This window comes from Oryza brachyantha, chromosome 6 (genome assembly GCF_000231095.2).
Source record: "Oryza brachyantha chromosome 6, ObraRS2, whole genome shotgun sequence".
In the NCBI taxonomy this organism is placed as follows: domain Eukaryota; kingdom Viridiplantae; phylum Streptophyta; class Magnoliopsida; order Poales; family Poaceae; genus Oryza; species Oryza brachyantha.
Window position 1 is genome coordinate 19,137,629 of NC_023168.2, and position 24,499 is coordinate 19,162,127.

The following is a 24,499-nucleotide window of genomic DNA, read 5'->3' on the forward strand; positions in this document are numbered from 1 at the left end:
AGCAAATATTTTCTTTTATACTCAGTTAATTAATATGTATGACACCTCCGCAAAACCATCGAGACTGACCTAACTAATTAACCGTGACTGATAACTTGTAATTAACTGTAACCATTCATATGGACGTCAATTTTCTGTTGTAGGCACGGAATTGACTGTTCAACATGGATTACATAACGATCAAACTATCAGCAAGTGGATGAAGAAATCAAACTAGAATTTTAGAGGATTAATTAATTAACGACTAACGGTGTCCATCTTCTAGAAAGACTAGAGCTAGCTGGCACATCAAAATACATGCTCATAATTAATTGCTGGTAGTACCATCTTATTACTCGGTGATATATGCAGGAGTGCATGACAAAAGGAGTTTCAAATTAACAGGCTATGATTTGGATCCCCTCCGAATTTATTATGTTCTGTATCTCGAATTTAGTCTAGGTGAACTTTGAGTATCACTCACATTTTTGTTGTGTTAAAAAAACACACATGCAGCTTTATTTCAAATTATACACCGTATTATTATAGTTTTGCATATTTTGTAAACATATTTTTGCTTGGCCAAATGGCTGTGGATTAAGCAGACACATATGTAAATCAGAAGTTATAAAAGCAATATAGTTTCTGTTTCAGAAAAAAATAGTTGCTTGTTTAAAAGAGCTTTTATAAAGATAAATAGACAAACCTCTGGCCACGGAAAAGGGAACAAAATAACTTCCATAGTTCAATTTGTCTATATTATCTATGCAACACTTAGCATCTAGTATTTTTTCTACACCATCTCAATTATGGTATAATCTAACGTGTGTGTATGTAGAGAGTGATTATTTGGGTTTTTTTTTGAAAAGAATAAACAGCACATTTGTAAAATGAAAAATAATTTATGAATAAAATTTTGATATACGTGTTCTCATTAATTTAAAAAATAAATATAAAAAATATAATAAAAATACTAAAATCAACTCTAAATTTAAATTATAAAATTAAATTTTTGTAAGCAGAAGGGAAACAAAGGCTGTCACACTTCGGTCGACTAACGGAGTAACGGTCAATGTATGGGGCGGCCGTTTAATTTGCTCTGTCCTCGCTGTCCGGTCGAAGGGCGCGCGAGTTGGACGACCGCACAGGTCCCTAAAAAAAATGGACGTAGAGATTTACAAAGTATATATAATAGTATATATAATAGTATATATAATAGTTTTAGTTTTTTTAATTAGAAATCAGTCTTAGTAGACTTATATAATAAGTATATATAATAGTTCAGTTCTTCAAGATTTTATTTCACGAGAAAATAAAGGTCTTTCTAAATTTCTTTAAGCGATACGTGTGTTTTTCTAATATAACCATTATATAAGCATTATTAGTTTTTTTTACTCGATATTATGCCTCTATTTAATGCTCTGAACTAGACCTCATATTTCACGGGACGCCGCTGAATCATTCTATCTATCCGTATATATGGACTTATCTTAGCGTGATAATTAGTCCAAGACCAGTACTTCGTATGCATCTCCTACTCTATTTTTTTATGCTGTGATGATTTGTATGTTTTTAATGATGTATTTTTCTATTTTTATCATCGTATTTCACTTAATATATGTCCCAAAATGAGTCTAATATTAAATATATTCAAATATAACCCTTTCAAGTATATTACATAGACATGTAAAAATAAATACATGTGTGAAGTAAAAAATAGAGAAGGCTTACAAGTAAATACACGATTTATTATCTAAGCTAATCCCTATATTTTTGTCTTTGGAAAAATTAACTTATGTCATATAAAAGGGGTTTTCTAGTCTTCTAGAACAAGGACAGTGAAAACAAACCTGTTTGACCATGTGAAATCCCCAAACCTTACCAACCCAACCACCCCCTCCTTTCCTCTCCTCCTCCTCCCCCTTCCCAAGCTTCCTTGCAATCTCAGCAAGCACCAACATCGCAGCAATCAAGCTCCTCCTTCCCCCGCCCCCATTCTCCGGGGCCCCGCCGCTTCTTGCTGGGCCGCCTCGCCCGACGAGGTGAGTTCTCTTGGCGCGTTGTGGGGTGGCCCGGGTGGCCGGGCGGCGGCGCGATGAACAACCACCACTCGGCCGGCAGCACGAGCAACGGCGGATCCGCGGACGGGGATGGCGGCGGCGCGGCCTCGGCCAGGAGGAACACCAGGATGCCCAAGTGTGAGCGAGCAGCATCCCCTAGCTCCCCCCCCCCCCCCCCTCGAAATCTTGCTTTCCTTCCTCGCGCGCCTCGTGTAGGCATGTAGTCGTCCGTCCAGGATCAGGAAAGCGGCGAGACGCGAGAGCTGTTTGCTGCTGCTGCGAGCGGAGGAGGTGTAGTGCTGGTAGTAGCTTGGGTTGTTTCCGCCCCCATCCGAAGGTGGTGATCTGGTTCATTAGCTTGGGGGGATCTCGGCTCTCGAGAAGCTTGCTATCTCATGCTCATGCATGTTTTTTTTTTTCTTTTTGGATTAGTATATGGTGGAGCATAATTTATGGTGGTGTTCTTACCTTTGTTAGGGTAGAAGCTTAATCTAGTGGTGTTTGTACCTAGTTTTCATCGGTGGAAAAACTTCAATCCAGTTGTACGCGGTAATATTATTTGTTTTTTGCTTGTGCATGGACGAAACCAGATCGAAAATGCTGAGGATCGAAAATGCTGAGGAAGTGTTTGAGAAATTGAATAGCCTTGTGGCCTGACTAGTGCCTCGGTCTGGTCTCTTGTGAGCCAATTCTTAACTCGTAAGTTTTTATGCGCAGATTCAAAGTTCACGCAGCAGGAGCTGCCGGCATGTAAGCCGATCCTCACTCCAAAATGGGTAAGTTTTACTTGCTGCAGACTTCCACAGGTTGATAAATTTAGGATGCTGAAGAATGTATATATGTGGGCAGAGCCGTTCACTGATGTTTTCGCTTGTGTTATATAGGTTGTCTCGGTGTTTTTCCTTGTCGGTGTTGTTTTTGTACCCGTTGGCGTTGTTTCGCTGTTAGCGGCACGGGATGTATGTTCTGTATCTGTTACATATTCAGACAGATGTTTTGGAAGTTTCTGTATTTATTTGTTCGGAACTGTTGCAGGTTGTTGAAATAGTTGATCGGTATGATGATGCATGCATACCAGATAACATGACTGATAACAAGCTTGCTTACATCCAGAACTCGAGCATATCCAAAACGTGCACAAGGACTCTGACGGTAATTAGTTTAATTTCTTGGGACTTACCTCATGTTTTGAATGGCTATGGTATAGTTGGAGCAAATATCTCTGACATAATTTGGAGTGTATACCATTTTCTTTAGAATCTGTAATTAGCATGTGGCTGTAAGCAGATATATAGTATCACAATTTGTTGGCTAAATATTAACTGCTTTGTCTTTACCCTCCAGGTTACAGATGATATGAAGCAGCCAATTTTTGTATACTATCAACTTGATAATTTCTACCAGAATCATAGGAGGTATGATACTATTCAAGGTTTTCAGTCAAGAACTTTCATTACTTAGCATTCTTGATCAATTTGGCAACAATGCAAACCATTGACTTGTCTGCCATACGATAAGAATAGCATGCATTTGATACCTAGCATGTATAAAACATTCCAAATTCAGATATGTTAAGAGCCGGAATGATGGACAGCTAAGGGACTCTGCTAAGGCAAACCAGACAACGGCTTGTGAACCTGAGAAAGCCACGGCAGATGGAAAACCAATTGTTCCTTGTGGGCTGATTGCTTGGAGCTTGTTCAATGATACATATAGCTTCACTCGTGGCAATGAGAACTTGACAGTAGACAAGAAGGACATCTCTTGGAAGAGTGATAGGGAGCACAAGTTTGGCAAAAATGTCTATCCAAGCAACTTCCAGAATGGTTCACTCAGGGGTGGAGGAGTGCTGGACCCAACAATCCCAGTATGTGAACTCTTGATTTTTTTTTGCTTCCACACTGTTGCACATGCATGTAGTTGTAGGTGGACAGTTATGCACTTTAGTACACATGCATAACATCTTGGTTTTCTGCCAAGATAAACTATAGTTCGTTTGAGTTCTTGTTCACATAAATAAATGATAATGTTGTCTAGGCATGGAATGATGGAATTTCTATGAGTTACTCATCTCAGTTGGCATTTTGTGTGACAGTTGAGTGAGCAAGAGGACCTTATTGTTTGGATGCGGACTGCGGCACTTCCTACATTCAGAAAGTTGTATGGGAGAATATATGTTGACCTCAAGAAGAATGATAACATAACTGTGACACTGAGTAACAACTACAATACATATAACTTCGGTGGCAAGAAAAAATTGGTCCTTTCTACTGCAACCTGGCTTGGAGGGAAGAACGATTTTCTTGGCTTTGCATATCTTATAGTTGGAGGGGTCTGCATTTTCTTGGCATTTGCTTTCACCTTGCTATACGTCATAAAACCAAGGTTGGTAACTTATGAACTCATGCCTCTGGCAATTCAATGGAAATGAATGTGATATACACTTGTAGACCACGCATGATACATGCAGTTAGCCTTCTGATAGTTTACTGTGTAGATGTATGCTAGGTAATGTGACATTTTCATGACATGTATGTTAATCTAGCAACTGATTTTCTAGATTAAGCCTGTCACATTTGCTGAGGTCATGTCTACTGTCATCTTGACCATGTTTGGTGCACGTCATTTTATCATACAGCCAGTACCTTTAACATTGAAGATGCATTGATATACTGGGCTGTATCACTGTATCAAAGTAAAATAACGAAGTTAAAATGTTCATACTGACGACATCCAACTAACCAGCAGCCACATTAATATCATAAGAATGATCTTGGTATGATTAGGAGTTTACACACAACCTCATGCTGTATAAACAATCACTTCTCTTTTTTCCTGACCTAACTGAGACACTTTCTACTGTATTATTAATCTGTGGTGTTTTGCAGGAAATTGGGTGATCACAACTACTTGTCCTGGAACAGACACCCTTCAGGCCGTTAAGACGTTTTCGAACCCTATTGTGTAAAATGGCTTACCTGGCGACATGTATCATGTACTTAATGATATAGTGAGATTGTCTGGTAGTGTAAGCACGTCTTTGGTTTGACCTAGACCATGTACATCTTAGCATAAGAACCACGCTATTTTGTTTCATTGTTTCTTCTGCTATCTCGGGACTGCATATAGCAGCGATGAATGGAAGTGTTATTGAATCGTTTCATGATATGAGATTCTGAATGGCCAAACGGTTCAGTTGTTCGCCCAAGTGGTTCATTCACCCATCACTTATCTCAGACCAGTCAATGGCGCAATTCATGCTTCAGTAATGAAAAACCTATTTTCTGACAATGGAATTGAGCAAGTTTCAACAGACTTGCTTGTCTAATATGATCAAATGCTGCAAACTTCACACATTTAATTCATCTCAATGCAAACCAAAACAAGTAAAATGCCATTCAACATAACTTCTATAGTTTCTGACATTTGATGAATGCAGCAAAGCATATCTTTTGAGCTGTCATGATTTTTCTGTGTTTCAAACAGGCGAGGAATGCAAAACAGAACTAAACTGGCCCTGTTTCTTTTATTGCTTCAGACAGGTGAAGATGCCAAACAAAACTAACATTCTTCGCTGAAACAAAGTTCATGACTACAATGATGCCTCCCATACTGATTTGCTTGACAAATTCAGCAATCAGCATCAATCCCAGAAGCTGACTCCAAACATCTTACACCTGCCAGCAGCCAACAACCATCACATAACCTATTCCATTAGTACAATACATCAATGGCACATTTCATAATTAGGAAACAAGAGTGGAATTCAGCTCAGTGAAGCAGAACTGAATTTCTCAGGTCAGACATTCTGCTCAGCTGCTACTGGTTCATCCTTGAGGTTCTTGCTGAGCCACTCCTGAGTAGCTACCAGATCAGGGAGCACAGTTGCCCCTGACTTCCTCCAGCTCTCAGCATCAGCGGTCTTGAATCGGTCCAGAAGCAGCGCGTGCATTCCAATGCTCCGTGCAGGGACGTAGTCCTTGCGCATGCTATCGCCTATGTGAAGTGCTTCTTCTGGTGCAACATTCCCTGCCATTCCCAATGCTATCTTGTAAATGCTTGGATCTGGCTTCTCCACACCAACTATTCCAGAGAACACCCCAAAGTCCCACTCGGAGCCCTGGTTAAAAGATCAAGAGATGTGATGGACACAGCATTGACTTGTAAGTACGACAACCGATTAGAGGCGCATGAGCTGTAAAACGTTATGCCAAGAATATCAAACCTGGTTCAGGCCTAAAGCAGGCAAAATGACATCTTTGTAACGGTATTCTGCATTGCTGACAATTCCAACCATGAGCCCCTTCTCACGCAGCCATCTCATGAAGGGCTGCGCATCAGGGAATACCGAGTATGGTGCAGAGGAGCCAAAAGAAGAGTAAATCCGTTTGAAAATTTTCTCAAATGTCTCCTCATCATACTCATATCCAGCCTGCAGTATATATCAAAGAACTGAAGGATCAAGCCTCTGAACATAAGGCACTACTAATTCCTAAATAGTTTCAAATCTACAAAATGATATTACCTTAACAAACGAATCCTTGACACACATCCTCCACCAGTCAATATTTGGCATCTTTGCTGCAAATCCAAAGCATGGGTATTGCTTTGCCATCTCAGTGTATGCAAGCTTGAAGCCTTCATGCATGCGCTGATAGTCTGGGCATGGCTTCCCAGCAGACTTAGCTGCCATACAGTAGTAATCACCAAGCTGTCCTTTGTAAGCAAGCAGAGTACCGGTCACATCCACAGTGATCAAGCGCAACTTTGAAAGGAGCGACATGTCCGATGATGTTCTTCTAAGTTATGGCCTTTGTTATATTATCTAACAGCAAAATCACGCAATGATATTTAGTGCAAAACAACCCTGTTATGCAGAAGAAGCTAAAGAATAAAGACATAAATATGTTATGCATTTGGATATATATAAAACTACATCTGGATATAGCGGAGGCCATACAAACATATATAAGAGGCAACAGCGCTATAAGCTTTTGCACAAGTATTCATTAGCACACCCTTCCTCCCAATCAATAACAATCACAACTAATTCGACACTAGATTGAAAGGAAGAATACAAATATGTGCAGCACTAAGATAAAACAATAGTATGGAATTAGGCAACTGTAATCATAAGAAGCCAATTCATTATAAAGGGAAGTAAAATGAAAAATGGTAAACAATCATATTAGGACAATATAGAGTAATCAGGCATCTACGATCAAATCTGCGCTTATAAAACAAAGAGAAGCTCAATGTAAGTAAAATATTTTCCAGCTTCATTGTTAATGGATAATCCGGCCTTGTACTTTAAAAGAATCCACAGCCAATCTTGATTTAGAATATAAGTGCTAAAACACACTTAGTGAATACAGATCACAGATAACAATAATCTCAGTTACCAGACTACCACTTTCCGCTAAGAAGCCACTAGAACTTATCACCAATTCAAGCAATCCCATCGATTAAACCTAACAGCTCCAGCCATCTCTTAGGATCTCCACCGTATTATTATTAAAAACCCGTTTTACTTCTCTAATAAAAGGAGGCAAGTCATTTCGTATCACAAAGAGCTCCATACAAGCTCGAATCAGACCAAATCTAAAGCAGTATTACAAGCTTAAATCGCACACCATTAATGACCAGAAACAAATTGAGCTGCCATGCCCCCATTACCTCAAGCAAAGGATCACAGATGGCTTCTCCCGGCGCGCGGCCAGGAATGCCTGCAAGAACCAGACCCAAGATCTGTCTAGGAATCAGTGACAGCTCCACCTCGCAAGATCCTACACTAGCAAGAAGAGCACACCACACGGCGAGCACCAAAAGAGAGGGAAGGGAGGAAAGAAGAATCCAGATGCTACGAACCCACTAATCCTCCTCCATGCCCGCAGCTCAGGAGGAGCTTCCGCACAAAAATCGCACCTTTCCTAGGATTAAACCACGGGCGGAAACCCAAAATAAAAACCGCACCTTTCCCGGGGGGCTGTGAAGTGAGGGTCTCAAGAACCGGAAGCTAATGGTGAGTGACAGGGCAGGCAAGGAATCGCGGAGATGGTGGTAGCAGCAGAGCTGGAGATGGATCGAACTGTGATTGGTGATTCTTCCTTTTGGCTTCTGCCGCAGGCTCGACTGGGGAGTCGGGAGAGGCGAGAGTGGAATTGGGAATTGGATACCGCCGGCGGTGTTGGTCCACGGTTTTGGGCTCATCGGATTTCAGGCTTTAATCAACTCACCTTCTGCTGATATTAAGCCAAAAGGGCAAAAGGAAATTAAAAAAAAAAAAAGAAGTTGGCACGAGATGGGACATGGATGAACCACGTCAGCTGCAGAACACCACACTGTGTCAGCTGCTGCAGATTCATGGCATCACGAGACGACGACTCACGCATCAGCCGGCGTTCAGATCCATGAGAAAGAAGCGCGAAACACACGCACGCACGCACGCGATGAGCAGGAGGGGCGCGCTGGTGACCCTACCTTGCGCGGCGGCGCGCGCCCGTCGACGTACGGCTCGACTCCGGCCGGCGGAGCTGGGGCCGGGACGGCGGAGCCTCCCCCACCCTGCAGCAAGCTCGGCGGCGCTCTGACAAGGTGCAGTTGACGTCGCGATGGGTGAGTTTTTGTTGTATATCTGGGCCAGTTTGGCGTCACCGTCGATTGATCAGGGAGAAAAGGTAGGCAGTGCTGTGGATTAAAGCAGAAAAGCTCGCTTCAGGGGCTGTTTGGGAGTTAGCCTATTATCTCATCAAATATTTAAATGCTTATTATAAATATTAAACATAGATTATTAATAAAACCTATCCATAATCTTGTACTAATTTGTGAGACGAATCTATTTAACCTAATTAATTCATGATTAACCTATATGATGCTACAGTAAACATGCTCTAATTATGGATTAATTAGGCTTAAAAAATTCGTCTCGTCGATTACCACTCATTTATGAAGTTAGTTTTTTTATTGGCAAAATTTGCTACAGGGCATCGAAAAAACGTGTAATTAGCCAGTAGACACTGTAAGATTATAAATTTGCTTAGGGCACCAAAAAATGTGGTAATTAGCTAGTAGACACTCCGTCCATTATTTTATTAATTTCGAAGTAAAAATGACGAGATTACCATCGGTGGCCCACCCGTTATGCCGACTAGGTCCGGTCAAACCAGACTCAGTCGGTCTCGGCGCCGCACCACATCCGGACCCTAGCCTACAGGGCGACTGAGCAGACGGCGATAGCAACGACCTAGCTGCGGCGAGGGTGACGACAGACCGATCATCGAGGGCAATCTTGCCATTTTAAAAAATTTTGTCTCCGAAATTAATAAAATAATGGTCGGAGTGTCTACCAGCTAATTACTATATTTTTGTGGTGCCCTACAGCAAAATCGCGATATTCCGGTGTCCACCAGCTAATTACACATTTTTTCGATGCCTATAGCAAATTTTGCCTTTTTATTAGTCTATGTTTAATACTTCAAATTACTATCAAACATCCGATGTGACATAGGATGGGCTAAAAAGTTTAGCCCCATCTAAACAACCCCTCAGAATTCTTGAAGCTTAATTTAAGATTCAGCCAATATTTTTGGAGCTTTGATCATTAACAACACAAATATTTAGTTTTAAAACCAAAATTAACGGCGTGTGCATAAACAATGGTAATATCTTGGTTCCAAAGTATAAAGGCAAATTTATGGTTAGACCCGACAAATAAAAAGTAGACATAATTAAGGTGTCGTTTGTGATATTTGAGATCGAAGAATTATCTTAATTTTTTATAGCTATTTGAGCATATAAACGATTAAATTAAATAGTATAAAGCAAAAGTCTTATAGAGTTTTTATTTCACGAAGTAGATATTTTAGGAACTTGAAAAGTGTCTGCAAAAAATCTTTAGTCCCTCATGGGGGATGAACATGGTCATTAGTAAAAGAAATTGTTATTGGTTGCGATAAAGAACATAGATGAAGTTGTTGTATTTAAAGAAGAATGTGTATAAGATTTTGCAAATTTATTTTAATTACTCTTCATCCCAAAGTGAGTTCATCGTCACTCCATTTCAAAATAACAGCCACCATCTTCTCACTTATATTTATAAGTCAAAATTAAAATTTTTAACTTTAAATTTAGAGTTGATTTTAACCAAGCCAAAATTAAATTTTCTAACTTTACATTTAGAGTTGATTTTAACCGTTTGGTTGGAATTTCTTCGTGTGGAAGATCTGCACGCGATTACTGCTTCCTGTGGTCTGACATACTCTCTCCGATAAAAAAAAATTGTTATTTGGAATAAAATTTTATTAAACATTTAAAATTCTGATCCAAAATTACATTTAATAAGTTTTTAAAATATAATGTGTATGATATTACGATGGTACTTTTGAGAAGAGTCTTATCATTTGTCTTATATTTAGCCTAGACATTTAAAAAATTAAGGACGATGAAAACTTTATAAATTTGATCAAATATTATTTTAAATGATAAATGTTTCTTTTTAGCGAATCGAGTACTATAACACCTGTCCTTTTTACTGCATCTCGTAACCGGATCGACGGTGACACGGTTAGAACAAGTTTAGCACGTCTATATGTGCTTTTTAACAGTGCAATTAGGCTATGAATGTGGACGTGAAAGAGTACACGATACACAGCAGTATGCTTGTGATACTGATACTGTGGACAGTTCCACCGTTCAAAAATGATATATTTACTTCAGTACTTTGTGCTGGAGACCCATGGATTACTTCGACGGCTCAAGAGTCTTGCAAAAAGCAATTTTTTTTGCCTTCACATGTACATGTACCGGCACCCGTCATAACCTACACAAAATAAAAATAACAACACGTTGAAAATGATTAAAAAAAACCATACAAAAACAGCAGTAAAATTCATGCGAGAAAAAGGATAATAATTAAACTCGTAATATCAGGATGGGCTCTTCCTGGGCCTAATGTGTAGAAGAGGCCTTGGGCATCGGCCCAAGGCCCAAGAGAGGTAGCTAGCTGCATGCGGTGCACTTACTGGGATCTTTGGTGATGAGCATGGCGGCGCCGGCGAAGTCGCAGGTGCCGCCGGCGACCTTGGTGCGCTGCCAGTAGCTGTTGAAGGCGTAGGAGGCGTGCGCCATGAGCGTGTCGGGGAGGAAGCACGGCGCCCCCGGCGCAAGCATGTCGCAGTCGGCGCCCGACCCGCACGCGTAGTCCATCGCCGTCTGCGCCACGGCGCTGGCCACCGTCGGGTTCGCCACGCACCACACCCCCGGGTGCGTCGTCGTCCCCGGACCCGGGAACACCACCGGCGAAGGCGGCGGCGGCGGCTCGTTGGTTGCCGTTGGCGGGCTCCCCGGCGGCGCGGTCGAAGGCGGCGCCGGCGCCGCACCGGCCGGCGGCGGGGTTCCCGGCGCGATGGAAGGCAGCGTACCGGCCGGAGGGGTGGCGCCGGGGCCAGAAGTCGTCGGCGGGCTCCCTGGCGTGGTCGAAGGTGTACTGGCCGGAGGGGCGGCGCCGGGGCTCGCCGGCGTCGGTGGCAGCGGGGCCGGCAGGGTCGGCTTGGCGGGAGGAGGGTACACGCAGTACGGCGGCGGCGGCGGCGGAACGCCGTCGGCTACCGGAGCTGATGAGCCCACGACGTCTTTGTACGGCGGCAACGGTGACCTCGAGGTGCCATTTGCCACACCTGCACGACACACATTTCACACAAAGATAACAAGAGGTAATACATTAATTAATCCCAATTTAGACAAGAACTAATCAAGCATATGAGCAATTACAAAATCATATACAGATCAATCAATGTGCATTTTGTGGATTTGAGTGAGCTGTTGATGATCACCATATTGAATGGAGAGAATGAGAGACAGGAGGATGAAATGCTTGATGATGAGCATCATTAGCTTCATAATAAGTGTTTGTGCAGCAGTGGTGATGGTCCTATCTGCCACTTCACCCGGCTACCAACTGATGTTTGCTATTAAGACATGATTGAAGTAGGGAGAGTGACATTGTTATAAAGATATAATACATGGGAGAAGGATTCTAATGCCTTAGTCGAGGGTCTAGTGCCTGCACACTAGCTTTCGTTATAGTAATGTTTTTTTTTTTCGATAAAAGCTCAAACATAGAGGATAGTGGGTTATATATAAATACAAAAATTGAAGTTCTAGATTCGACAAACATGACTCTAAAATTTGCACATATCAAGTACTCCATCCGTTCTATATTGTGCATGCAGATATATTGCAACTTATGTCGATGAACAAACTAACACAATAATTTACATAGAATTATTATGTCGTTAGCAGTTTAAAAGCCAATGTTATCAATAAACGCAATGACACCCCTCCTCCCTCTTTAAAAGTTAACTGCAAAATTAAGTTTTAGAATTTAATTTTGGTAATGAGTCAATAAGTTGATGAGGAAAGCCAATATTATCAGATTGTTTGAATCTTTTTTAGCTATATTTGCACTTTGTGTGTGATATTTGAGGAACAAGCTAGAAGGTTCAAATGAGTTGGCTACCAATGGCAAATAAATCTCAAGTGGGCAGGCAAAAGGGAGGCAGGAAGAATTCTCCAGCTGCATGCTAGATGCTAGCCAGATTTGGCTATGCAGGCTAAAGGTGCATAAGATTACTTACTTAGGCCGCGTTCGGCGGTTCTAGTAAGTTATCTAAACCCTCTCGTTTTTCATACACACGTTTCTCGAACCGTTAAACAGTGTATTTTTTTAAAAAATTTCTATAAAAGTTATTTAAAAAATCATATTAATTTATTTATATTTTTAATATACTAATCTATTACTACGTTTTACACGCCGGATAACTAACCTACTTCCCCCTCCTACCGAAGTGGCCTTAGTCCTTAAGAAAATTTGGTTCTCTGCTGCAAATGCTTATTTCTTTTCACTGTTATTTTCGGCGCATTTGGTTTGGATTCTTCATCTTTTCTCCAGGTGCAGTTTTGGCACCTGTGCTTGCTTGGTCAAAGAGAAATTCAAGAAACAAAGAAATAAAAAGGAAAAGAGGAAAATTGATTAAAGTTGCACGTATGGGCGTGGGTCCTTTTCTGTTGCTTTGGTTCCACTCAAGCAGAGACAACTGGTTGGTACATCATTGGTACCTTGTTTACGCACAGACGATTAATTACTGCTCCCTCATTCCCTGAATATTAAATATTCGACGCATGTAATTTTTTATACACGTTTAACTATTCGTCTTATTTAAAAAATTTACATAATTATTAAATATTTTTATATCATTTCATTTATTGTTAGATATACTTTTATGCATATATATATATATATAGCTTTACATATTTGATAAAAAATTTGAATAAGATAAATAGTCAAACGTTTATAAAAAAGTTAACGGTGTCAAATATTTAGGTGCGGAGGGAGTACTATATATTTGGACATGTCCATTTCATTGTTTAATTTTTAGAGAAAACTATGAAGACATCAGTGTAACTCTTTGTGAATTTACAGAATGTGACTTTGGCTGAGATCCACATGGGAAGTCGGAGCTGCTTAGCCCGTGTTCTTTATTGGGGTTAGTAGGCAGTGCAGAAAACTAAGTAAGGAATTAATATATTATTAATTAATTATTAGCTATAAAATTTGGAAAATAGATTGATATGTTTTTTAAAAAATTCTAGAAAATTTTTGCAAAAAAATATCGTTTAGCAGTTTTGAGAAACGTGTGCAGAAAGAAAGCGGGAGAATCTGGTAGTAACCGACCCAAATGAACATGACCCTAATCGCTTGCGATTAGCCTAATACCAAGTTACCAACGATGCTTTAGCTGCGAAGTCAGAGCTATTGAGTTGTACAATCAATTGTCGACCTAAGAGGGTGGATAGGTGATTTAAATGTAACTCTCCCTTTCAATGAACTAACCTAGGTTAATAAGTTAATTTGATAAGGATCAAACAAAGCTATACTACTAAGTTATGTTTTGCAATTCTATAATAATAGTGGTTCAAGTAGTCTATGAATGTAAATTTAAATACGATAAGTAAATAGGCCAGAGACAGTAATCTTTCACGCAAGGTTTGAGAACTTCACCCCTCAAACCATGCACTGAGCCTATTAATCCTTTGTCAAGGGATAAGCAAGATTAGGAGCCAGCCTTGAAGTAGTCCCCACAAGCTGATCGCTAGAGGTACCTCTTCTTTCACTCCGAAGATGCAGAGCTAAAAAGATTTAGCATCTATATAAATTTAGGCAATGCTAGAAAGATTTACATTTCGAAACGGAGGGAGTATGTTTTGTTCAAAAACTTTCTTATATTTCTGAATGAAGATTTCTAACTTTGTACTAATCTATTCAGTGGTTCATATTTTATATAGTTAAGTCAGTCGTTCGTAACCTTAAATATCCACTAAAAAAATCAGATGCTAATAATACCTATAGCCCCTCCTACCAGCGGTGTCATTGAAGCCTTCTAATAAAATTTTTAGTATTACTAAAAAGAATAATAGCTGAAAGTAAACATCAGCGTTCATAGATCTTTACTCTCTTTATAATAGCTGAAAGTAGACATCAGTGTTCATAGATCTTTACTCTCTTTCGTCTAGTCTCTAGTAATAATTTTTCTAGATCCGCCAGTGGTTATAATCTCAGTTATCCCAAGCACGACCACCTTAATCAATAAATTACGGGAGTTAAGTAGTAAGTACTGTCCATGTCTATCGATCGAATAGAAAGTGGAAAGATAACAATATGCTTGGCCTGTACTAGCCCGCTAGGTGCCGGGGCCTATGGGTGTGTAGCTTGCAGGTGAGGCTGTACTGCTCCATTGATTTCTTGCCCGAAGCCAAAGAAATGATAGGAATCCCAGCTGCATCGTTGCAGCCACAGCCATGAGAGCAGAGCATTCTGTGGCCATGGCCGGCCGATCCGGTCAAGATCAGTGGTGTACCACTGCTTACCTGCATTGCATATATATATACCCCTGCCCTGCCCTGCCCCGCACCTGTGCTGTTCATCCTGCAGCCCTGCTACAGTACTTAACTCATGTGCATTCCTCATAAGAGATTCCTCCATTCTACTGTACATTGCCAAATATAGTTCTACTGTAGTGCATGAACCACACAACTTTTCATCTCATTCTCTATTTGAGCGAGCTCGTATCGATCACATTTTATTCGCATTTGCAGTTAACAATATTTTGTCATCAGTGCATGCAGCGGTGTCTCCTGAAAATATGGGGCTCAGTTCAGAGTGCTAAGCAAAGAATACTAAAAAAACTAATGACGCTTATGCAATAGTTATATTGAAAAAACACTTATATCGTTTCAATAAATTTAGAATTTAGACTAGACCTTTATTTTCTTGTGGAATAAAATCTTGAAGAACTAAATTGTTATATATATTTATTATACAAGACAACTTAGACTGATTCTAATTAAAAAAAACTCAAAACTATTACATATACTTAGTATACTTTGTAAATCTTGGGACCCATGATTTTTGGGGCCTATGCGGTCGTCCACCTCCTACGAGCTCCAGAACGCCCCTGAGTGTATGATATTGTAGTATGTCTGGCTAGTTGAGAATCAGCTCTCCTCGGCTACGTTCCATTATTTATGTAACACTTTCAAAAGTTCGATTTCTTGGTTTTATCATAAAAAACTAAACGATATATTTGTAAATAAAAAATAATTTATAAATTATATATATATATATATATATATATATTCTTAGCGATCTAAAAGAATGCTAGAAAATAAACTTCAGCGAAAAAAAACCCAAAACCAAGTTTAAATTTAAGGTTGAAAATTTAAGTTTTACCTTATAAGCATAAACAGAAAAAAAAAAGATGGGGGTGGGAATTTCTGCATCGACGTTGCTTTGGAAACTGACCGTAAGATATTTGCTGTGTTTTATAACATTGAATTATCATCTGTATAAGCAATTGTCTATAAGGCTAGATAAAGCGTGCTTGATTGTCAGAAAATTTATTCATTGAGTATCCCTATTATCTGCAGATATGTACTGTAGCACATCTCTGTTCATACTTCCTCATCCCACATCATGAAAAAACCATCGCTTCACATAAACCAGAAAAAACAAGTGCTTTGTAAGAAAACCATTTCTTTTCGTACATCATCAGTTGTATAAATCATTTTATGATCTATAGGTCTGTGCTGTTTATTATCAGTTGTATGAACATGTTACATTACTAGTCTAAAGAAAAGGAGAGAAGCTGAAGGCATTGCTGTTTCATGTATGCTGCTACTGGACTGTAAGATGCTGAAATACAAATTGATAATCAGTGCAGTATATAAAAAGCCAAGCCATTTTTTGCCAAGAGAATACAGAAGACAGTTTCATGGCTCTCAAGGATGCACACACACGTACACACGCACACATATATATATGCTATTTTCTTCATATATAATCAGTTGAAATACTTAGTTAATTACTTTTCATGATCACTTCTAGGAGAAGTTAGAAACAATAAATATCAAAAACCAATTTCATTAGCTTCCACTTATATGCATGAATATTGTAATAATATCATCAGTACTTACATTTATTTCACATTATCTCCACCTACCCTCCTATCTCTATTGAATCGCCAAAGTATTTTTAATCTCTGCTAAAGAATATAGTAGTCCTATAAATACTTATATTTTAGAATAGATTTGCTATGTGTTTCAGGATTTTTGCAAATCAGTCTGATTGTTAGAAAATATATAATAGTATATTGCTTGGGTATTATCTTTTATTAAATACAGATGATTTGAGTATGATGTGTGTGAAGTTCACTGAATCAACATATTACGGAAACTATATAGGTTTACAGATATAGCTCGTGTCCACTGTTAGATAAAAATGCTAGAGTAAACTTACAACTAACCATGTCAATAGGCACAAAAATGGCAGGTCATAAGATTTGATCGACCAAGGCGCTAGATAAAACTAAGTTTGAGCATCTCACTTTTCCAGAGTATCTAGCTTTATTTAATTGGTTGTACTGATTTCACTAAGATCAGTGTTAATAATGTTTTGTGGGGTGTCATACATATTAAATATGGTGTCAAATTAAAAATTGCTAACTTGACAGGGTAATTAAATGAGAGAGTTTCATGATATGAGAGAGAAGTTTCATCCTCATAAAACTTATCTGGATCGGTTACCTAGTTTACAGTTTTGGTAACTATGCCATAAAACTATGCATTGAGACTAACCTAAGAGCAAATTCAATAGTATAGCCAACTACTAGCTCCAATTCATCTATAGTCAATCTAATAGCCAACTAATACAATAGTTAACTACAAAACATTAATACATAGTCTCACATGTTACACACACGACGTCTTGGAGCCCGCGCTATAGCTAGCTACAAATTAGTAGCAAATTGCTCTTCTCTCTTCTCTCATATCTCTTTAAAATATGCTTATAGCTAGCTTATAGTCTACTCTAACAATAAAGATGCAACTATCTATATACTCCTATGTGTGAAAAACTGAGCAAATATTTTAAAAATATGCACCTCCAAAATAGGAGGCTATATTTGAGGTGGATTCAACGTATAAAAAAAACCACGCTGGCCAGAAAATCATCCCAAATGATCACAAACGGTTGTACGCTTCATGTGATCATGAGAAACCATCTAAATCAAAACTCTCCAGTCGAACATATATAACACAATCAGATCGATCAAATGCATTAATATTCTTCAACAGATCGACCAATAGAAGAAAACAAAAATGTAGAAGTTTCCGGAATTAATTATTAGTGTTTTCTGAACTGAGAGAAACCACTTCAAACCAGTCAATTTAACATGCATACTATGAACTCAGATGACAAATACCTAATTTAAGATAGCTAGTACATAACTTGCACATACTTGCATCAACTAATTCTGAAACCTAAGATATCATATACCACACTTGCTCATAAGAAATTACCATAAATCCATGCATGCATGACACACCCTAGATCTACTGAAACTCAAATTAACATACCACAAGTTCACAACTAGCTTAGCTAGCTCATGTATGCATGCACTGTGGTCATAATTAATTATTTAATTACTCCATGTAGCATGCACAAAAACCACATGTGCAGGCAGATCGAGGCCCCTAACCATGCATGCCATGCAAGGCGACGGGCGCCGTGGCGTCGAGGAGGCCAATGGCCGGCGTCGCCAGGCGGGGCTCGTAGGCGAACACCCGGAAGCCCGCGCCGGCAGCGGCAGCGGCGCCGACGACGACGCCGCCGTGCGCTAGCGCGACGACGTACGGGCACGGCGGCGCCCACCGCCACTCGTCGCGGCGAGAGTCGAACACGAGCGCGCTCGCGGGCGCCTGGGCCACCGGGCCGCGCGGCGCGAGCACGACGTAGTCGCCGTGCGCCGCGCACTCGAACCCGCGCCCTCCTTCCGCCACGGCGAACTGCGCGTGCACCTCCGGCGGCATCCGCGCCACCTCTGTCCACGCGCCTCCGCCGCCGCCGCCGGCTGCTCCTCCTCCGTTGCCGACGCGGCGCAGCGTCCACAGACGAACGCTGCGCGGAACGCTGAGCCGGCTCTTCTCGACGGCCGAAACCAGTGCAACCCTCGCCGCTCCCTCCCTCCCGCCGCCGAGCTCCACCAGCGCCGGCGACCTCAGGAAACGCCTCATCGGCGGCTGCACCTTGCTCCAGACATTGGCCGCCACGTCGAACACGAGAACCGCAAACGGAGATGAGCTCATGCAGTAGAACCTAGAAGAGACAATTAACCTCAAAATCTTGCATGACACAATAAATTTGTGCAATAATATAAATGTACCGTGCGTGCTTGAGCGGCTTACCTGCCGGAGGCGAAGGCCATGCCGGCGCGGGGGTCGAGGGACGACAGGCGGGGGAGGAGGGAGCTGGGGGCCCAGAAGCCGGAGGGCGGGACGGAGGCGGCGTCGGCGACGAAGGTGTCGGCAGATATGTTCTTGACAGCAAAAGGGGACACGAGGTCGTCTCCAGCCACGACGGCGATGATGGAGGTGGGGCCGGCGGCGAGGCCGACTGTGGGGGAGAGGCGCGCGGTCGGGGAGATCGGCAGCGCGGCGAGGAGGCGTGTGATGGGGTTGGCGAGGAGCAGCGTCTTGTGGCCAGACGCGTCGGACAAGAACGCGAGCAGGCCGGCCGACGCGGCCGCCGGGGAGAACGCCGCGGGCCCCCCGGCGACGGGCGGGAGCGGCAGCGGGAGGCGGGACCAGGAGGGCACCTGGCCGGTGGGATCGAGCAGGAGCAGGTGCCCCGCGGAGGGCACGACGAAGGCGAAGAAGGGGAGGTGCGGGGAGAGGAGGAGGTGGGAGTGGAGGAACGGGGACGAGAAGAGGAGGTGGTAGAAGCGGCGGCAGGCGGCGCGGAGGCGGAGGAACGTCGGCGTCGGCAGGCATGCCAGGACGCGGTCCACGAGCGGCTGCGGCAGCCGGCGCCACACACGCGGGTCCATCTCGTCCACCGCCGCCGCAGCCGCCGCCTCCACGGACAACGACGGCAGAGGCGGCAGCCGGCGAGGGTTCATCATGCTGGGTGAGGTGAAGCTTTCGAGTGTGAAGCTGCAGCTGCTGCTGCTGCTGCCAGGGAGAATCAAAGAGGGTGAAATGATACTAGCTGCTGCTGCTGCTGCTGCTGCTGGTGGTGCTCGAGATGCCGAGGGATTTCATGTGAGGCAGCTAGAGCTCGATCTGTGGCCGGTGGAAAAGCTAGTAACGGTTTGGGATGGAAGCGTGCATGCACTGATACATATCTGTGATTATTGTGAATTCGCAAGCAACGATTAATTATAAATGGACGATAGATCAAGTGATCATGGACGATGGATCAAATGGTCGATCGATTGTGTTGCGGCATATATATATTCAACAGTGGATCTAGCCAACGATATTATAAGGGTCTGGACAAAGTAAATAGAGTTTTAACCCTTCTTTTTATTTATCTTTGCTATAAATTTTAGGGGGGTCTTTCGTAAGGAATCTAATGGCTTTAACGGGGGTAGCGGGGGTCGAGCCCCCACCGCCCCCATACCAAATCCGCCCCTATATATTCACCTAAATTTGATTTGACAAGGAAAAATTGACAACATTATATCTGTACCAAAATTTTACTCTGTTCTAAAATGTAATCATTTGTTTCTAAAATATAAGTATTTTTAAAGTTGGGCATAAAAAGCTTAGCAGGAATGATTGAAAAAAGTTTACGATCGGATAAGAAAAGAAGGCATGAGAAGGAATTAAAATGAAGAATGACTCTCGTTGGTTTAGATGAGTGGGTAGGTTGAGAAATAGATTTATTTTGGAATAAATGTGGATAGGAAGGTATAAGGCACGTAAAAATATATCTATTAGCTAACTCTCTTAATTATCACCGGTAACATGCTGGAAAGGGAGTGAAGAGATAGAAAAGTTGTTGTTATATATGACAACGAATTAGAGTTGACTTTTAACATTTATTAATTTTTTTTATTCTATAAGGTTAGATAAAAAAAATTAGTGTAATAACAAATTATTTTGGCATATTAATGAAGTAATCATGCACAACTCAACTTTTGCATGTATCATCATAAAATATGTTCTTACTACTTACATGATCAGATAATAGTCTGTAATCGGCTCTACCTTTAAACATACCCTAACCTTATTTTGGACTGGGTGGACTAGTCTTTCTATTGCTGGGCAGAAAGGATATGGAAATGATTATGTAGAAATTATGATTAGTTCAAAAGATAATGTTGGTTAAGAGATTAAATGAAGGATAATTAATTGCGATTGGCTAAGGTGAAAGGTATGAAGAGAAATAGCTTTATTTGGGGATAAAGTTTGAATGTTAAAAATTGATTTATTTGAGAATGTTTTCGGACGAACGGAGAGGACCCATAAATTGGTTTCTTTTCCTGATATGGAAGCAGTAGACAATAACTGCCATCCCTCATGTGTTATTCTATGCATGCATTTTTGTTCAATTGATTCGTATTACAAGGCACTCTAGTTTCTATAAGTCAAATATTTTAAAGTTTAAAAAGATCACATACAATATTCTTGATATAGAATAAATACAATTTAGGAATATATTTAATATGATACATTTAATTAAATTAATTTGGTGTTGTAGATGTTACTATATTTTTATATAAATTTGATCAATTTAAAGGTATTTGAGTTAGAACAGATTTAAACTTATACTTGAGATACGAACTTGTGATACAAAACTGAGAAGTTTGCAGCATGCATGATTAAATGGAGGGCAACATTGGAAGATTGCCATGGAATTATTGTGTCGAAATGCATGTGGGGTACTCAAACAGCAGTAGTAATTAATTTCTACTGCCAGTATTGCTGTGATCTTATACATGCATGGTAGTATATTGTATAGTCATATTTGTCATTCAGTCTGTCTAATCCGTTTTTTTTGTTAGAACTTGTAATCCACAGTATAATCTTATACAAAATGATAATGCAAATGAAACTACTTTCTGTTTTTATTTGATGTGCACCTCTGGCTTGTTTGGATTTCTCATCCGTTGCTGATAAAACCAAATTCCTACTCGTTCTCTCCATTTAAGAGCGAGTTCAATAGTATATAGCCAGCTACTAGCTTTAAAGCTTTAAATTACTTGTAGCCAATCTAATAGCCAATTTATACAATAGTTACCTACAAAATATATACTACACTATTAATATCTGGTCCAACTTATCATGTACATATTGTGTCTTGAAGTCCGTGCTGCAGCTAGCTATAAATCTATAGGTCGCTGCTTTCTCTCTCATCTCTTAATATGTTTATAGTTGGTTTTATATATTAGTGTACCTGCTCTAAATAACCAACTCCTAACTACAAATCTAAAAATGAGTTGATTATTCTATATATAGTTGTATGTCTCGTCAGTGTACTTGAACAATTTTTAGTTTGGATATGCAAATAATAAAATGGGGTCATCAAACTGGTGGGTCCTTACACAGCCAAACATTGGGTCAAAACTCAGAAAAAGTGATAGGCATCTTACCAAAATGTTAGGTATCAAACTGAAATTTGGAGTTTAATTATTCGATCATGAAAAGGCCAAAGGCTATATTTATGAACGAAAAATATTTCTAAATAAAAAATATATGCATTCTTAGCGATCTAAAGTCAATATATATACTAGAAAATAAAGTCCGATGAAAAAACTTACTTCTAAATTTAAGATTCTTTAAAAAAATCAAATTTTGACTTATAAACAGAAATAGAAGCGAAAAGATGGTAGTGCATGATGTACACAATAGTACTATAGTACTCTCTCCATAACACAATATTTTTAGCTTACCTTACTCGTATCCATGAGACATTTGTCTTCAGTCTACCAAAATTCAATACAATGATTATTTTAAAAATAAAGTATTTATGGGATTAAAAAAAAACCCAAATTACACTCTTTTTAGGACAGAGGGAGTATTTATTTAGGGACAACATATATTTATCTTCTAAAACTACGAAAAAGTTTCATATATTTGGACATGAAGCGTATACTCCTAGTACCACATCTTAACGGTGCATCATAATAATAAGTCTTAAGTACGGAACCATACACAAAAACAAAATCCATAATATGTTCATATAAAAAAGCAGATTCATACTGGATTCGGAATTTTTTTTCTGTGTCAAAAACGAAATAACGAGAATACCAAGTAGATCACCAAATGCCTTAGAATAGTGTTATATATACATGTACCCACACAACCAATTGTGTCGAATTAACATACTCTTGGAAGATGAGTTGAAAACAAAATGGATCCAATGTCAATATACCATAAAAGAACGTGCAAGAAAGCTCCAATAAATATATTAGCCCATTTTTTTAACCGTCATGTATCAACATCCAACACGTAGCACACATGCCATATCCAAATATCTTAAGCTCTATCATCCAAAAACCGTTACGATATACCACAGTGAGATATATAAGGGTGATTGTTTAAGTTTTTAAATGGAAAAAAAAAGCAAAAGAGACATAATTGGCCGATTCCTTCCCGTAAAATATTTTATTCATAATTTTTTTTCGTTTATTAATAAATCGTTTAGTTCTCTAATTAAAAAAAACAAACATCGTAGTAGTACTATAAACAGTCCGTGACAACTTTACCATTAGCGGTTCTCAACAACGCTCTGTTAATGGATGTAGGTGACCATCTTGCTACCACATGTGCTTGTGATAGCTGTTTATCGAGCCATGCATTTCCTCTGTAAAAAAAAATCAATTCTTCGGTTTCCGTGTCCAACGTTTGACCATCCGTTTTATTTAAAAAAATTTTAGAAAATTAGAAAAAAATTAGTCACACGTAAAATTTATTATCTAATAAAAATAAAAAATATCAATCACAAAATTTTTTTTAAATAAGACAAAGAATTAAAAATTATAGATAAAAAGTAAAAAATTAATTTATTTAGGGACGGAGGGAATAAATTCGTAGCTGGACTTGTTTTATACTGTGGGATGTGTTGTTTTCTGCGTAGTAGTACAACATTATTCTGCACGGAGCAACATCTCTACTAGTTGTTTGTCGCTTTGATTCGAAAAAATTTTGTTGCGTACATGGAGGACAACCACAGTAGCTAGGGCACTTGGTAGCCAGTAGCTACACGAATTGACTTGAAGTCGCCAACTCGTAAACCTATCAGCCTCTCTCTTCCACGAAAAGCTGTCTCACTCTCACACACACATATATATACACACACACACAAAAGAGACAGAGAGTTGTGTTGTGTGTGTTGCTGCAGCTTGGAGTGAAAGCATGCATCATCCAGTTTGTCTCTTGCCACTTCCACTCTCGTGTCCCTGTCCCTAGCTGGCGCTACAGCACGCAGATCGTAGTAGCAGCTGCTGCATTTTCGCGTTTGATCCACTTCCATTTTTGCACAGTGATCGATCGGTGACGGGATGATCGATCAATCTGTTTCTCTCCGTCCGCCTGATGAGGGACACGATAGCGGCCAAATCTTGCTGTCGACGGACGGACGGACGGATGGATGGATGGTTACTGTACATATTTCATGGGTGTCAGGTGAGAAATATTCAAGGCTCAGGTCAGTTCCAATTGCATCCTCAAGCAACCGCCCGGCCGGCGCGCTGTATCTTGATCGAGCAGCCCAAGTACTGTCGGCTTCCACACCCACCCAACCAACCACGGGTCTTTTCGTATCTATTTATATTTATAAGTTAAATTTAAAATTATCTTTAAAATTTTTTTTATTACGACAAGTTCAATAGTATAGCCAACTATCGGCTACGAGTTGTCTAGCCAAACTATTGGCTAGCTAATTCATACAATAGTCATATAATTAGTCATAACTGCTACAGTAACAAATATATGCTAATGACGGTATAATTAGGCTCAAAAGATTCGTCTCGCGGTTTCTAGGTGAGTTGTGAAGTTCGTTTTTTCATTCGTATCCGAAAACCCCTTTCAACATCCGATCATATTAGATGTGACATCTCTAG

At 40.2% G+C, this 24,499-nt stretch overlaps 4 protein-coding genes across 6 annotated transcripts; 1 reads left to right on the forward strand and 3 right to left on the reverse strand.

Annotated features, from left to right (window-relative positions):
* Nucleotides 1–1,878: 1,878 nt before the first annotated feature.
* On the forward strand, nucleotides 1,879–5,244 carry LOC102703589 (ALA-interacting subunit 1-like). Its single transcript, XM_006656282.3, has 8 exons — nucleotides 1,879–2,177; nucleotides 2,757–2,815; nucleotides 2,924–2,998; nucleotides 3,075–3,191; nucleotides 3,384–3,454; nucleotides 3,606–3,906; nucleotides 4,135–4,424; nucleotides 4,928–5,244. The coding sequence occupies exons 1-8, from the start codon at nucleotides 2,075–2,077 to the stop codon at nucleotides 4,980–4,982; spliced, it is 1,071 nt and encodes a 356-aa protein (XP_006656345.1). The 5' UTR covers nucleotides 1,879–2,074; the 3' UTR covers nucleotides 4,983–5,244.
* Nucleotides 5,245–5,546: 302 nt separating this feature from the next.
* On the reverse strand, nucleotides 5,547–8,688 carry LOC102703874 (haloacid dehalogenase-like hydrolase domain-containing protein 3). Of its 3 annotated transcripts, none has more exons than XM_006656284.2 (4): nucleotides 8,520–8,688; nucleotides 6,565–6,864; nucleotides 6,265–6,471; nucleotides 5,547–6,159 (listed from the first exon to the last, which is right to left on the reverse strand). In XM_006656284.2, exons 2-4 carry the CDS (start codon nucleotides 6,820–6,822, stop codon nucleotides 5,839–5,841), a joined length of 786 nt encoding a protein of 261 aa, XP_006656347.1. In that variant the 5' UTR covers nucleotides 6,823–6,864; nucleotides 8,520–8,688; the 3' UTR covers nucleotides 5,547–5,838. The 3 variants fall into 3 exon arrangements, with proteins under 3 accessions (XP_006656347.1, XP_006656346.1, XP_040380741.1); XM_006656283.3 differs by lacking the exon at nucleotides 8,520–8,688 and adding an exon at nucleotides 8,013–8,280; XM_040524807.1 differs by lacking the exon at nucleotides 8,520–8,688 and adding an exon at nucleotides 7,716–7,952.
* Nucleotides 8,689–10,659: 1,971 nt separating this feature from the next.
* Nucleotides 10,660–11,962, reverse strand: LOC121054808 (vegetative cell wall protein gp1-like). Its single transcript, XM_040525590.1, has 3 exons — nucleotides 11,870–11,962; nucleotides 11,060–11,713; nucleotides 10,660–10,857 (listed from the first exon to the last, which is right to left on the reverse strand). The coding sequence occupies exons 1-3, from the start codon at nucleotides 11,934–11,936 to the stop codon at nucleotides 10,826–10,828; spliced, it is 753 nt and encodes a 250-aa protein (XP_040381524.1). The 5' UTR covers nucleotides 11,937–11,962; the 3' UTR covers nucleotides 10,660–10,825.
* Nucleotides 11,963–18,125: 6,163 nt separating this feature from the next.
* Nucleotides 18,126–19,552, reverse strand: LOC107304369 (protein ABERRANT PANICLE ORGANIZATION 1). The gene is made up of 2 exons (XM_015838184.2): nucleotides 18,837–19,552; nucleotides 18,126–18,747 (listed from the first exon to the last, which is right to left on the reverse strand). The coding sequence occupies exons 1-2, from the start codon at nucleotides 19,550–19,552 to the stop codon at nucleotides 18,126–18,128; spliced, it is 1,338 nt and encodes a 445-aa protein (XP_015693670.2).
* Between the last annotated feature and the right edge of the window lie 4,947 nt (nucleotides 19,553–24,499).